This window comes from Anabrus simplex, chromosome 1 (assembly GCF_040414725.1).
Source record: "Anabrus simplex isolate iqAnaSimp1 chromosome 1, ASM4041472v1, whole genome shotgun sequence".
Lineage (NCBI taxonomy): Eukaryota > Metazoa > Arthropoda > Insecta > Orthoptera > Tettigoniidae > Anabrus > Anabrus simplex.
This window is the reverse complement of record NC_090265.1, coordinates 867,396,954-867,412,703: the sequence shown is the minus strand read 5'-3', so window position 1 is coordinate 867,412,703 and position 15,750 is coordinate 867,396,954. Positions and strand designations below refer to the sequence as shown.

The 15,750-nt window shown below is 38.6% G+C and overlaps 1 protein-coding gene across 1 annotated transcript in view; it reads left to right on the top strand.

Moving 5' to 3' along the window:
- The window catches only part of LOC136874283 (zinc finger protein 585A), a 178,337-nt gene extending 166,230 nt beyond the window's left edge, over nt 1-12,107 (top strand). The window contains exon 8 of the mRNA XM_067147915.2: nt 10,517-12,107. Within this exon, the coding sequence (XP_067004016.2) occupies nt 10,517-11,684 (1,168 nt within the window). The 3' untranslated portion in view covers nt 11,685-12,107. The remainder of the gene's footprint in view (nt 1-10,516) is intronic.
- The last annotated feature ends 3,643 nt before the right edge of the window (nt 12,108-15,750 follow it).

Genomic DNA, 15,750 nt, shown 5'->3' with positions numbered 1-15,750 from the left:
ACTAAGTTAGTGACACTGATTTTTGTTGTTGTTTATCTTGACATATCTAGATATGACCTCTAAGGTCATGGATGGTACTAAAAACCCTGTCTTTTACTCTCGGTTGAGATTCAGCAAATCATCTCACATTTGTCCGCCTCCGTAGCGCAACACTTAGTGTTATTAGCCGCTGTCCTCGGGGGCCCGGGTTCAATTCCCGGTACTGCCAGAAATTTAAGAATGGCAGGAGGGCTGGTATGTGGTTGAAATGGTACATGCAGCTCACCTCCAATGAGGGTGTGTCTGAAGAGAGCTGCACCACCTTGGTATGAGGACACAAGTTTATTTACTTTATCTCACATTTTATACATTGTAAATTTCAGAACAACCAAGTGGCATACATGATGTAGGCGATGCATGTGTAAGCATACTTTTGGGAAATAGAGTATTTGAACTTTACCATTGGCAGTGATGAAGATTGTTTTCTGCAGTTTACCATTTTTCACTCTACCAGATGCCAGGGCTCTACCTTAATTAAGGCCATGGCTGCTACCTGCTCAGTCCTAAACCTTTCTTATACCAGTGTCACCAAAAATCTACCTGTATTATTGCATCATTAAATAGAAAAAATATAAAAACCACCAGCTTCAGAAGTTCACATTCTTCTGCTTCCTCACTTCTTTCAGGACCTCCCTATTTGTCAGCATTCGACACATGGGAACACCATTGTCAACTGTTAGGTATTCACTGCTGTTCATATCAGCCACTAAAACTACTCACTCCTCTAAACTGGCTTATTATTCTGTTGCATTGCTGATTCCCCTTCAGTTACCTGTGTGGTCTCAGGTTGGAAATCAGCTTTGTGGAAGCTCTTGTTCTAAATTTGATAAGATGTTATGTTAATATTTTAGAACAACTTGATGAAGACAGAAATACTTGAGACTTTATGCCATACCTCCTATGTTATAGCTGATGAAAAGTTAAATGATTTTGACACATTTTAGTAAATTAAACTTACTGTGAGATGTGCAGTGGTCAACAAAGAGCAGAATTTTCCTGTACAGGTATTTGTGCAGAGCTTTATGCCATGTTTGAAACTGTTTATTAGTTATCCATTTGTTTTTGGCCACTTACTGAACTGGTGAAATCTTTGCTCATTAGAAGCACCTTAGTTGTGTAAATTTTTAGCTTTTATCCATATTTGTACCCATTAAAATGGCAAAATAGTTACTCTTTAATTTTACTGTTTCTTTCTCTGGTTTTCTTTTAACATAAATGTTTGCCATAGTTTGGCAACATTTGGAAAAAATACAGGTCTCATTCATGTTATGAATTGCAATTTCTTTCACTGTGACTACATAAGGGAATGTTATGGTTGAAATATACTTCTAGGCATCAGGATAAAGGTTACTGGTACTTCTAAAACTTTTTCCAATTCCTTCACTTTGCACATTCTGTCTTTCTAGGATTTTTTTTTTTTTAAAGATTTGTATAACACTAAACTACAACATGCTCCTTTGTGATTTCACTTTCCCTTTTCCAATTTTTAAAATACATCACTATTTTTTTGCCAAAATTAAACTTTAATACATAACTTATGCTTGTAGACGACACAGAATTATTAGTGGATACAAAGAAAAGTGGCTCATCAAGCAATGCATGACAGGCTTACACACCACTCTGGCCTGGAAAATGAATTTAACTGGGGAGCTTCTATACTTGCGAGGGAAGGAACCTACAAGGCATCCTCAGAAAATTGTCCCTTTCTAAGTGACTTTACTGGAAGAATGCAAAGATTCTCAACTTTTTCAGGCTTATGTCAGTAATTTAGCTTTCTGAAGGAATAAAACCTCTCTCCTCTCATTTTTGCTGCTTCCTGCATGTTTGTCTCATGTTGAGACACCTTCCAGTTATGGCATGTCTCCAAAATTCCAGTACACTGTTGCAAAGTAGGGATGCCTTGGTCACCTGTGCTTGGCACACTTTTATACTCACCAGGCGAGTTGGCCGTGCGGTTAGGGGCCCACAGCTGTGAGCTTGCATCCGGGAGATAGTGGGTTTGAATCCCACTGTCGGCAGCCCTGAAGATGGTTTTCCGTGGTTTCCCATTTTCATACCAGGCAAATGCTGGGGCTGTACCTTAATTAAGGCCACGGCAGTTTCCTTCCTACTCCTAGTCCTTTCCTATCCCATCGTCGCCATAAGACCTCTCTGTGTCCGTGCGACGTAAAGCCACTAGCAAAAAAAAATTTTAAAAAAAATATATATAAATATTCTTGTTCAATTTTATTTATAAAGAGTGAAATTCCTCAGCATTGATGATATATAAACACTGAATTATCCAAATATTTCCTTCTAGAATTCTACATACATACATACATACATACATACATCTTCATAATAGACTGTTATATCTTTCAGCATTCAGTCTGCAAGCCTCTAATACATCTTCATAATAGACTGTTATATCTTTCAGCATTCAGTCTGCAAGCCTCTATGAATTTACTAAACACTGCCACAATCCTGTTTGTAACTAGTTCTTTAACCCCATTTACTTCTATACATTTTATCTTTAAATCATTAGAAACTGAGTCTGGCCATTATCACCTTAGTCTCCCTCTACTTCTCTTACACTCCATGATGTAGTCCATTATTCTCCTCCGTTCGCCTTGCTTGACCCCACTACTGAAACTGATTTATATGCACAGTTTCATCAGTCGAGTTAATTCCTAACTTAGTCTTGATCTCTTCATTCCGAATACTCTCTTGCCATTGTTTGTACCAGTGATCATTCTCGCTGCTTTCAGGTCTACTACAACTTATGAATAAGATATGAGTTCACCCAGCTTTCACTCCCGTAAAGCAAAGTTGATCTGAAAACAGACCAGTGTAAATATAGCTTTGTCAGTCGACTTCCTTCTCACATAATACTGATAATCGCAACTGCAAACTTACTGCATTAGCTTTTCGGTACCTTGATTCAATCTCACTATACTACCATCCTGGGAGAATCATCTTCTTGTAGTGCCTTCTCCGTTACTGGAGGTTGGCCTCAGTCACAGATGCATGATGTTCGGCTTCCTTATAAGTCTATTTGAATCTAGTCCTGTCCAATGCTATATACTCTTAAGCCAAAAGTGTTTCCTTTAACCTGAGGGAACACACATCCTAAATACTAAAATTATCTAATTCCAGCTTTGTATTCCCAACGTGACTCTCAGTTCTCTTGGGTTTCTTACCTACCAGCATCACTTTAGTCCTCATTTTCACACCATATTCATTGCACCAGTTTTCAAGTTCCAAGATATTAGACTCCCAGGTCTTCAGCACAATCTGCCATTACAACCCAAGTCATCAGCATAGGCCAAACTGCTAACTACATTTCCACCTAATTGAATCCCTCCCTGCCACTTTATACCTTTCAGTACATGATCCATCCATGGCTAAATGGTTAGCGTTGCATCCTTTGGTCACAGGGGTCCTGGGTTTGATTCCCGACAGGGTCGGGAATTTCAACCATAATTGGTTAATTCCTCTGGCAAGGGGACTGGGTATATGTGCCGTCTTCAATATCATTTCATCCTCATCACGACCCGCAGGTCGCCTACGGACGTCAAATCAAAAGACCTGCACCAGGCCTCTCCGGAGGCTGCATGCTTTTTTTTTTTTTTTTTTTTTTTTTTTTTTTTTTACAAAAAGGCGAAAGATTCCAGCCTTGTCTAACCACTGTAAGGACCTTGAACCAAGAGCTCATTCTGTCATCAATCTCACCACAAAATCTCACAAAATATAAACGTAACTCTCTATTCTTCTCACAGCATTTTTCTGTTATGTGGCACATACTGAAAATTTGATCCTGACAGCTCTTCTCTGATCAGAAACTACACTGGTTTTCATCAAACTTGCTCCCAACCACTGATTGCATCCTCCATTTCAAAATGCCAGTGAACACCTCGCCTGATATACTGATCAGTGAAATACCTCGATAGTTTTTGCAATCCTTCCTGTTCTTTTGCTTATAGATAAGTGTAATTACTACTTTCTTCCAATCAGAAGATACTGTACCTTACTAACACTCCATGTTAATCGTATTACTCTATGAAGCAATCTCATCCCTGCCTTCCCACTATATTTCAGAATTTAATACCTAAGTTCATCTATTCCTGCTGAATAAGACAGTAGAGTTTATTTACCATCCTTTCCACTTCCCCAAGTATAATTTCACCGACATCATTGCCCTCCGCATGAACTCAGTTGTTCGCGATATCATCATAAAAAATTCCTTTTACAATGAGATTTTCAAAATATTCCTTCTACCTGACCAATGATTACCTGGGATCTATTATTAGTTCACCTCATTTACCCAAAACACTCTTCATTTCATTTTTCCCTCCCAATCTAAGATTTTATTTTTGCTTAATGTCGCACTAACACAGACAGGTCTTATGGCGATGATGGGATAGGAAAGATCTAGGAGTGGGAAGAAAGCGGCCGTAGCCTTGATTAAGGTACAGCCCCAGCATTTGCCTGGTGTGAACATGGGAAATCATGGAAAACATCTTCAGGGCTGTCAACAGTGGGGTTTGAACTCACTATCTTCCGGATGCAAGCTCACAGCTGCGCGTCCCTAACTGCATGGCTAACTCGCCTGGTAGATTCTTTATTACTGTCCAGAAAGGCTTCCCTGCCGCCTGACCTAACCTTTCCAGGTTATTACTGAAATCTTCCCACGACTTCTTGGATTCAACAAATATTTGTTTTGCTCTGTTCCCTTCATCTAAGTACAATTCCCTGTCTCCATCAGTCTTTGTTTGCAGGCATTTCTGATACGCTTTCTTTTTACACTTATAGGCTGTTCTCATTTCATCATTCCACCAAAATGTTCTCAGTTTTCCCATTTTTATACACAGTTGTTCCTAGGGATTACCTTGCACCTAATTACCTTGATGTTTCTACTGCAGCATCTCTGCATGCCACCCATTTCCTTTCTATATCCTGAACAGTCAGGCTGAGTAGCTGAGATGATAGAGCACTGGCCTTTTGAACCCAACTTCGCAGGTTCGATCCTGGCTCAGTCCGATAGTATTTGAAGGTGCTCAAATGTGTCAGCCTCATGTTGGTAGATTTACTGGCACTTGAAACAACTCCGGTGGGACAAAATTCTGGCACTCTGGCATCTCCAAACACCATAAAAGTCATTAGTGGGATGTAAAATACATATTTAAAAAAAATCCTGAACCTGCCTACTGTCTATTGTTCGGAACGTTTCACTGATCATATCCATGTACTTCTGTCTAATTTTCTCATCCTGGAGATTCTCCACTCTTATTCTTCTGCAGACAGATGTCACTTTTCCTATTTTAGGCCAGAGATATTTAATTCACTAAAGATCAGATAGTGGTGTGTATCATCAAAAAATTCCTGGAATACCTGCACTTTCCTAACAGATTTCCTGAATTGGTAGCCTGTTCTGCATCTGGTGCCTCTACCCTCCCACCTGTAGCAGTCAGTACTCTTGTGGTTGAAGAATGTGTTTGTAATGCTAATCCCACTCTAGCACAGAAGTCCAGTAAACTCTTCCCATACCTGTTAACTTCCATATCTTCCCCACATTTACCCATCACCTTCTCATATCCTTCAGTTATTTCCAACTCTTGCATTGATATATCCCATTAGCACTATCCTATCCTTGCTGTCAACCTTGACTATGATGTTACTCAGTGCTTCATAAAGCTTGTCAACTTCCTTCTCATCCACACCCTCACTGAGACAGTTTTCATTCTAATTCCTCCAACTGCCAAATCTTCGCACATCATTCGCTCATGTACGTGCCTAACAGAAACTATGTTGCACATAGTTAGTGTGACCAAACGTCCTCTTTTATCTGGACATGTCCTCCTTTTTTAGACCATTGTCCAGGGTCCATGTGGTAGTTTAAAAAACCTGAAATGATCTCTTTTAGTGATCTGGTTATTTTGGAATAATCTGTTTTATTACTTCGATTTTAGAAGTATTCTTCATTATACGACAGCATCATCGATATATAGAAATGTGATTAGGATATACAATACATACGATTATTCTATACATACCCTGTTTTATGCTAATAGATGCTATTTACCACTCTGTATATTGCATGCTTCTCTCTCAGCAATACCCTGCTATGTTAATGTGTGACCGCTGGCAACATGACAAGCGACAGGATATAACCGACATTTGAAGGAAGCATGTTTTAAATGGATGGCGCTGAAAGTAATATTGATTATTGTGATGTTGAAAATAGTATACTGTATTTGGCTTTCAAATTTATAGTGTGAAATACTTTTGATCAGTTCTGCAATTTCAAACAATTCCTGAATGAGAGTAGTAATGACACTGAATACAACAAGTTACCTTGTAGTCAGAAATGGGCAAAGTTGATTGTAGTTCAGAGTTATTAAAACGTGCAGAATACTTTTTTCTAAACCAGGGCACAATGCAAATGCAGAAAGAGTATTTTCATTGATCTCAACACAATGGACTAATAATAGAAACAGTTTCAAAGCAGAATCTGTGAAAATCCTCTTAATGGTTCAATATAATCTAAAGGGATTTACATGTGTACAGTATCTTTTTATATGTTAGACACACCAAAACTTCTAAAAGTAACTGAATCTTCAGAAAAGTAGCAGCAAGGCGAGTAAATTAGTTTCATTGCTTAAATGTTGTAAGAATTTACTGTATAATATGGAAATGGATACATTTTGTTTATGTACGTAAAATTTAGAATATACAGGTTAAGTGCAAATTCAGACTCACAATGGAGGAATTTTGTGTCCTCTTGTTTTTTTTTTCTTTTTTTGGCATTGTCCTCCTTTTTAAACAGTTTTGTCCTATCTTTAATTTATTTGTATCTGGTCACCCTACTCGCAGTAGTATTTCTGATCAACAGTCTTGCTCCAAACTCTGCCCTTACTTTTTTTAAAATTATCTGTCAAGAACACTTTATAATCTCCTATCTGAGCTGATTTTAATATGGTGTTCAATAAAGGGCAAGTAATAGAAAGCAAAGGTATAGGGAGTTTTAGTGTGAAACTCACCTTGCTGCAGCGTGCCAAGAAGCTTTCTCTGTGGAGAGGATTAATTATAATAATAAATCTATATCACATTTCCACTTAGTCGAGCAGCTCCGCTCCTTACTTCCGAGTCTTCCCAGCCCGAAGTTGCAACATTTTCATAAAACTACTCTTTTGTCAGAAATCACCTAGAAAAATCATGCTGTTTTCCTTAGGATCTTTTCCAGTTCTCGTGTCACGTAATCCTGGTATAGGTCCAATACGCTGGAACCGTACTCTAAATGGGGTCTTACTCAAGACTTTTGCCTGCTGCCATTTCTTGATGGATACCGTACTTTTGTATCCATCTCTTGGCACAGGCCAGAGTAAAGTGTAGCTTTCACCGAAGTCCCAGTCTCATCCATGGCTGTGACAATATGGAAGCTGCAGGGGTATGGATGGTGCTGAGTAATGACATTCAGAGCACGACTAGTGCATCTGAGTGTTATGAAAGGTGTTACTCATAGGGTCAGTCATGCTACAATAGCACTTTCTGGTCCAGTGAGGAAAGCAATGGCAAACTACCTCACTCCTCATCTTCCCTAATACACCTCATTTTGACACTGCCAATGGTTTCTGCAGTTTCTCTACAACTGCATAACCTTTGGTGGTACTATTTGAGGATCTGCGCTGATGACTTAACAGACAGCCTGCTATTCAATAGCAACTGGTATCCCAACTCTCAGGACCACTTACTAGTCCACTCATCTGTTGCTCATGAACTAGGATGTGACTACAGCAACCCACACCACAAAATCAAATTACACATTCTTTTTTAATATTGATATAAACTGAAATTTCAAGAGGAATCTTGCTGAGTTCAAATGACACAATTTTCAATTCCATTGTATATACAACCTCAAACTAAAAATAATGGAAAGGAACAAACAAGTGCAAATTAAGTCATGTGATTTGTTTGTTCCTTTCCATTATTTATAATTGAGCTGGTAGGTTCGTTTTCTCCTTTTGTGTTTGTCCTGTATTCCTAGTCTTTTACCACCTTTATATTTTGTGTCTTTCATTTTCCTGTGTTTTCTGGCTCTCTTCTTATACTACACTTCCCACATCAAGAATTCAGATCTTTCAAGATGGCCTCTCAATGTGTATCAAAACTCACTCTCCTTAAGCCAGGAAGCAGAAACAAGTTCATCGGAAGCTAAGAAATTGATGTGGAGGAACTGGGGTTGATGAGGAGAGAGCCAGTCTGTTTGAGAATAGCAGTGTAGGAGGATGTGGAGATTAGAGCCATTCATGGAGTGAATCTGAGCTCATTCTGTCAGTTTATACATGTCTATTACTCTGCTACTCCGTTTATATACAGTAGATTTCTTTTACCTCCAACAGCAACATGGCATGGCATTTATTGACTACTACGTTTTCATCTTTGGATGAAGCTGTTTGGTCAGAGAATGAGCCTCCTGTTAGAATGAAAGAGAAAGACTCATATATGAATGAGTCTGGGTGGACTTGAATGAAGCTCATTACTGTTCAGTTAAAATGGGGAATATTGGAATTGAGCTGTGTTTCTGCTTCATGTGAATGTGTTACGAGTGTAGTATGCAGTGCAGGCCCCGATTTACAAATGGGCGGACTGGGCATTTGCCCAGGGCGCCAGTTTTTGAGGGGCGGCGGCCGGCGGATCGAGTAATTATGGACTGTGTGAATTACGTCTTAAATTCATTTCCCTCAAATTACTTTTACGTTCCACAAATTATTCCAATTATTTTATTAGACTATATAAAACACTTTAACCTATTCTAACTTTTAAACCTGAATTTAATCTATATATTTAAGTTTTATTAAAAAAACGTGTCTTATTTCTAAAATTATTTACTTAGATACAAACTATCAAACTGAACCAACGGTTTTTTAAAATAAAAATAAAAACAGCCTCATTCTTATTTGGCTGTTATCTTTGTTTGGCTTGATAAGTTTAATTATGAGAACTGTATTTGCATAACGCAGGGGCTGCCTGGCCGAGGCGGTAAAGGCGTGCTCGGTTCGCCCAGAAGGACGTGGGTTCGAATCCCCGTCAGGAAGTCGTAAAATTTAAGAAACGAGATTTTCACTTCCAGAGGTGCATACACCAAAAATGAGTACCAGGTTAATTCCTGGGGGCAAAGGCGGCTGGGCGTAGAGCTAACCACTCTATCCCATCACGTGCCGAGGTTAACAATAGTGGAAGCCTTTACCTTCCACTCCTCCAAGGGCCTTCATGGCCTGTATGGAGGTGACTTTGCTTTGCTTTTATTTGCATAATGTGCTGTTTTAAAACTCATAATCTTGAAAACTGTAATATTTAATTTGTAAACAATTATTTTAGAGAAACAGGAAAACGAGCAGAGGAGCGGGCGGCTAAATATTGTTTGCCCAGGGCGCTAACTACTTGAAATCGGGGCCTGATGCAGTGATGGCAGAAACAAAAATAAAGATGCTCCAGGTACCAGTGCATGTGGCAACAGTGTACCAATGAGTGTGGCACTTGAATTCCCGAGTTTCCAAGTTATTTGATTCTCATTATGATCAGACCGTTTTTGGAGGATTCATTTGTTCACTGAAGTTGAGCTTCCTTTCAAGTTCCTTTTTTTCCCCCTTGTTATGTGTTTCTTTAACTAAACTCACACCGGACGAGTTGGTCGTGCGGTTAGGATCGCACAGCTGTGAGCTTGCATCCGGGAGATAGTGGGTTTGAATCCCACTGGCGGCAGCCCTGAAGATGGTTTTCCGCGGTTTCCCATTTTCAAACCAGGCAAATGCTGGGGCTGTACATTAATTAAGGCCACGGCCGCTTCCTTCCTATTCCTAGGCCTTCCCTATCCCATCGTCACCTAAAGACCTATCTGTGTCGGTGCGACGTAAAGCAAATAGTGGAAAAAAAGGAACTAAACTCAGAATAAAGTACCAGTATTTGCAATTACTTCAATGAACTTATTTTGAAATCCTGCCCAATGACTAATAAAATGTGTAAAAATGTAGGGTTAATTTCCCACTTTCTTACCAGTGATGGCATGGAATTTGTTGATAATTTATTTCATCTATGATTTTTATTTAAATGTTCTTTGTAAACATTACTTAGAGGTAATAAAAAAAATGCAGCCTTGGTGTTTTGGAGTATGATCCAGTACTTAAATTTTGGCAATTCTCCAGCATATATTCCTGCAAGGTATTGTAATTATCTTTGTGAATGCTATTTATTTCTTGTAATCCAATTTGTTTTCAAATCATACTCTAATACTGACCAAATGCTCAGAAATGTACAGCAGATTTCTTTTACCTCCAACAACAACATGGCATGGCATTTATTGACTACTACTTTTTCATGTTTGGATGAAGAAATCTCTGAGGTATTTGTTCATGATTCTTTCACTTGCTTGTTACACTCCAGAAGTGTTTTTATTTCAGATGCTTTACAATGTAGTCACTCATATGATTTTATTTTTCAGAGCTCGTTTAGTGGAACATAAGCGACTGCATTCAAATGAACTTCCTCTAGCTTGCCCAACATGTGATAAAAGATTTCGTACCCAAGGACAGCTATCTCAGCATCTTCAGATCCATGTTAATGCCCGTCGTCACTGCTGTAATGTCTGTGGAAAGCGATTTAACCGGCGTGGAAACATGGTTTCACACATGAAGAGACATAATGCGCATAAATGTAGAGTATGTTCAGAAGCATTCCTATCATTTTCAGACCTTCAGTCCCATCTGAACACACATACTGTAGAAGAATTGAATGCTGCTAAACAACTGGATAGCATGAAGACAGAAGGAGATGAAAATAGTTCTGGTTATCAGTGTGAAATCTGCCATAAAATTCTAAGCAGTAAGCCATCTTTAAATCATCATATGCGAATTCATTCAGGGGAAAAACCATACTGCTGTGAATTTTGTGGCAAGAAGTTTTCTGTCAAAGGGTCATTGACTTTTCACTTAATGGTCCACTCTGGTCATAAACCATATGTTTGCCGATTCTGTCAAAAGGGCTGTCTCACTAAACAAAGCCTCATTGTCCATGAGAGGTATCATACTGGAGAAAAGCCATTTTCTTGTGAAACTTGTGGCATGGCTTTCCGTTCTAAAGTTAATCTCAACCAACACCTTGTTGTCCACTCTGATGAGCGTCCATTCCTTTGTCCACACTGTGATAAACGTTTCAGGAGGCGTGATGCACTTGACACTCATCTACGCATTCACACTGGAGAACGTCCCTACCCATGTAAAGTTTGTGGACGACGTTTCCGTCAAAAAGGAGACTGCAATAAACATGAACGTTCACATTTTAAACCCGCGAAGCTACGGTCAGATATCTTTCAATGCTTTGCCTGTGAGCTTACCTTTAATACAAAACAGGAATGCCACTATCACATGGCAGAGGCACATGACACTGGGTTCTTTGGAGAATCTCAAGCAATTGTAATTGCAACCAACCCAGAAACAAGTGATGCTGAGAAACTTAAGGATGGTGAAGACAGTGAAGCAGTAGATGCCATCACAGATACACAAGCTTTGGCTGCTAGTAATTCAGATACTATTTTGCAATCTGAAATTTTGGATAATGAAGCTATCGTCAATGAATGTGTTGTAACATCCAGTGAGTTTTTCACTGTATAAAAACCATCTCTGTAGAAAAACACTGTCAAAGAACTATATTATGTAAGTAGTGAAAGTTCTATGGACTCTGTACTTTTGTTGAAAGTGTTGCCGTTTACAAGGAAAGCATGCACTGAGTTTGAAAAAGATTAGTCTTTTTATACAACTTGGTGACTGTATTTACTTTCTTATTGCCTGGTTTCTACCTACAGACCTTACACAAGTAAACCTGAAATTTTGTATTATTCTAGAACACCATAATTCAGAACGTCCCAACCTCGATTTTTAGGTTAGTGTATCTTTGAAATGTATATATTTTATAAGTCTACTCATAGAAAAAGTTTGAATGACTCGATAAAATCAATTAATTCTTCAACTTTCCAATGAGATATCACCAGTCTGTCATGTACCTGCTAATTTGTACAAAATAAACTTTTATAATTATGTTATTCCTTTATTTGACTATGAAAAGTAAAGGTAAGTATTATGGAAATTGTTTCTAAGATCAGATTTATACAAGCCTTCTGAATTTTTCTATTACACCATAGACTGCAGTTGAGACTGATAAAAGAAATACTGAGGGAAAAGGGTAGGTGGGAATTCTCACAAACATCAATCAGTGCCAGAAAGCATGGGTTTATTCTGATTCTATGTAAAATACTTATCATTCAAATTGACACATTGAAACTCAGATAAGCTGAAGAACTTTGTTCACTTGCATCAAGTATAAATATTTTTTTTTTCAATCTCTCAGCCTCTAAAATACTATAGGCTATATTTATTCATTTGATCATTTCTTTAGCTTACCCTTCAGACATTCAAGAGCTTATGATATTTTCCAAACCTCACGGATATACATGAACATGAAAATCCTCAGGCTGTTTCCAGTCATTCAACCGAGTCAGGGATGGAATGAATGAAGCCCCATCTAGCAGCGAGGATAGGAATTCTGCTGGCTGCCAAAGCCTGCCACACTCCTCTGGGGCAATGATTAATGACTGAGAGATGAAATGAAATTATATTGGAGAATGTTGCTGGAATGAAAGACGACAGGGAAAAATGGAGTACCCAGAGAAAATCCTGTCCCACCTCCACTTTGTCCAGCACAAATCTCACATAGAGTGACCGGTATTTGAACCGCAGAACCCAGCAGTGAGAGGTCAGCGCGCTGTCACCTGCGCTATACGGGATTTACTGATTATATGTACTTCAGTCTATACTAAACAGTTCATGACATGAGCGATGCAAATGGAACATGTCCAGAATATCCAATGCTCACCAAAAGATCTAGTTAAGGAGCTCTGGAAAGAGTTGTTTCCATTAGGTGTTCTTGACATCATGTGATAGCCAGGAGATCTTTTCAGATAGAATATTGTCAATGTTTATAAACCACCCACGACATCTTGGCCCGACAAAGTTCTACCAACTACTGAACATTCTGCAGTCTATGTGGGTGATTTTAACAGCCATCATGAAGTACTCAAAAAACAATGAATGTGGGGTTAAACTCTCAGAATGGGCTGAAATCAATAACCTTCATCTAGTTTTTGATGCCAAAGATCATGACACCTTCCATTCAGCTGCATGGAATAGGGATACTAATCCTAATTTCTGTTTTGCCAGCTGCAATGTAAATGGACATCATCTGCACATCAAACGAAAAGTGATTGGGAACTTCCCTCACAATCAGCATCGACCAGTAATAGTAGAAATTGGCATCTCAATCCGAATTGTAAAATCGACACCACATGCCCGGTGGAATTTTCGAAAAGCTAATTGGAATACCTTCTCTGCTGAGCTGGATAAGTCCGTGTGGATCCAACCGAAGCACCAAAACTACAAACGTTGTTTAGGTGCAGTAATGTCAGCAGCCAAGAAAAGCATGCCAAGAGGGTATAGGAAAGAATACATCCCTGGTTGGAGTGTAGAGAGCAAGGCACTTTACAATGTCTTCCAACAAAGTGGAGACTGATATGTTGCTGATGAACTCCTGACAAGTTTGGATGCTAACCAAAGGAACAGATGGGTGGAAACTGTAGGAAATATGGACTTTACTCACTCTAGTAGAAAGGCATGGAGCCTCCTTAGAAAACTTGGAGAAAGTGCACCAGTTTTTAAAAACCAGCCTACGTTGACACCTGATCGAATAGCATCTCACATCGTTGCAGCAGATAAGAAACACACCAGGTACATTAGACGGCAACTTTGAGCTCTGAAATTAACAATGCCTCGCACATCAGACTACTCTCGCACCTTCACATCTGACGAAATAGATGCCTCACTCAAAGACCTGAAGTCCGGTAAAGCTCCTGGTTTCGACGGAGTTCACCCAGAATTCCTCTTACACATGGGTAAGAATGCCAAGAGATGGTTGGCAGAGTTTTTTACGGACATCTTGAACACTAGAGAAATCCCACCAGAATTCAAGAAGGCAAAGATAATATCTATTCTGAAACCTGGAAAACTCTCCAATAGACCTGAAAGTTATAGACCAATAGATCTTCTTAGCTGCTGCTTCAAACTGTTTGTGAGGCTTATCTTTAACCGAATTAACTCCACAATCTTGGCACACATTCCTGCAGATCAGGCAAGTTACCAAATCGCAGCTGTTGCGATCAAGTACTATCGCTCACATCATATATTGAGGCAGGATTCCAAATGAAGCTTAAAACGTCTGCTGCATTTGTCGACCTCACTGCTGCCTTCGATACTTTCTGGAGAGAAGGCATGATCTATAAGCTCCTCAAAGTCATACCCTGTAGAACCATCGTTCAGGTTGTCAACAACATGCTAAGTGACAGGAGATTCCAGGTGTGCTCAGACAAAGACCACAGAGAGAAGACTCATGAATGGCTTACCTCAAGGATCAGTTCTGTCCCCTCTGCTACTCAATCTATACATCTCTGATCTTCCTGAGACAAATTGCAGGAAATTCTGTTATGCTGATGATCTTGCAATAGTCACACGACATCAAGATCTCAAGAAAACCAAAGAAATCCTAACAAGGGACCTGTCCACTCTACAGGTCTATTTCAGGAAATGGAGACTCAGTTCTAGTGCAAGTAAAACAGAAGTATTACGCTTCTACTTAAATAACCGACTGGCTAACACAAAACTGAACATAAGCTTCTGTAACCGAGTTCTTCGTCATAACTGGTTTCCCAAATATTTAAGTGTAACCTTAGAGTGCACTCTATCATTCATTAAATGTTAAGCAATTAATTTATTGAAACCACCTATTCAATACTAGTAAAGCCTTTAGGACTATAACACTGTCATTATATTTATTTATTTATTTATTTAGAGCGCACTACAGGATTTCTAATCCCAATTACAGTGGCAAATGTTTACACGTGTTTTTTAAAATGTTTCAATCAGTGCAATAACCTAATATCTAAATTATTCTAATATTCTAATTTACGTTGAGAAATAAATAACATTACTTATCTAATCCCTACAAGAAACAAGCAGATAAAAACATAATTTTGTATCTAAACTAGTCAAATAACCTAATACCTAAACTATTCTAATATTATATTTACAATGAGAAAGGAACAGTATTTCACATCTAATCTAATTTAATCTTTACATGAAAGAGTAAAATAAAAAAATAAAAATTTTAATTTCATATCTAAACTATTATTTTCTTCTAGTTCTAAGATTTATAATGTAGAATGTTTATAATATTTTTTTTGGATTCAAATAAGCATTACAAATTAGAGTGTTTTCATGGAGATGGTGAATTGTTTTAAAAACAGGTGTAGAGGTACACAGAAGTCTATTCTGAACTGCACCGTTGTAGACATTTCCATAGCCTGTAAGAGTGGGGAATTTTTGTGAGTGGTTGTTCTGACTTTTTTATTATGAAAAGTTACATTTGTCCTCGCATTAAAGCGGGGCACGACAAGCTCAAGAGGCATAAAACGTCAGGGTTATCAATAATAGAATTCACAGTTTTGTACAGAAACTTCATGTCATCCTTTTGCCTCCTCAGTTCCAAGCTTTCTATTTCAAAATTTAGGAGAAGTTCGTTGTATGCTATGTGTGGATAATTACCGTTTTTTTAAAAATGTATTTTAAATATCTC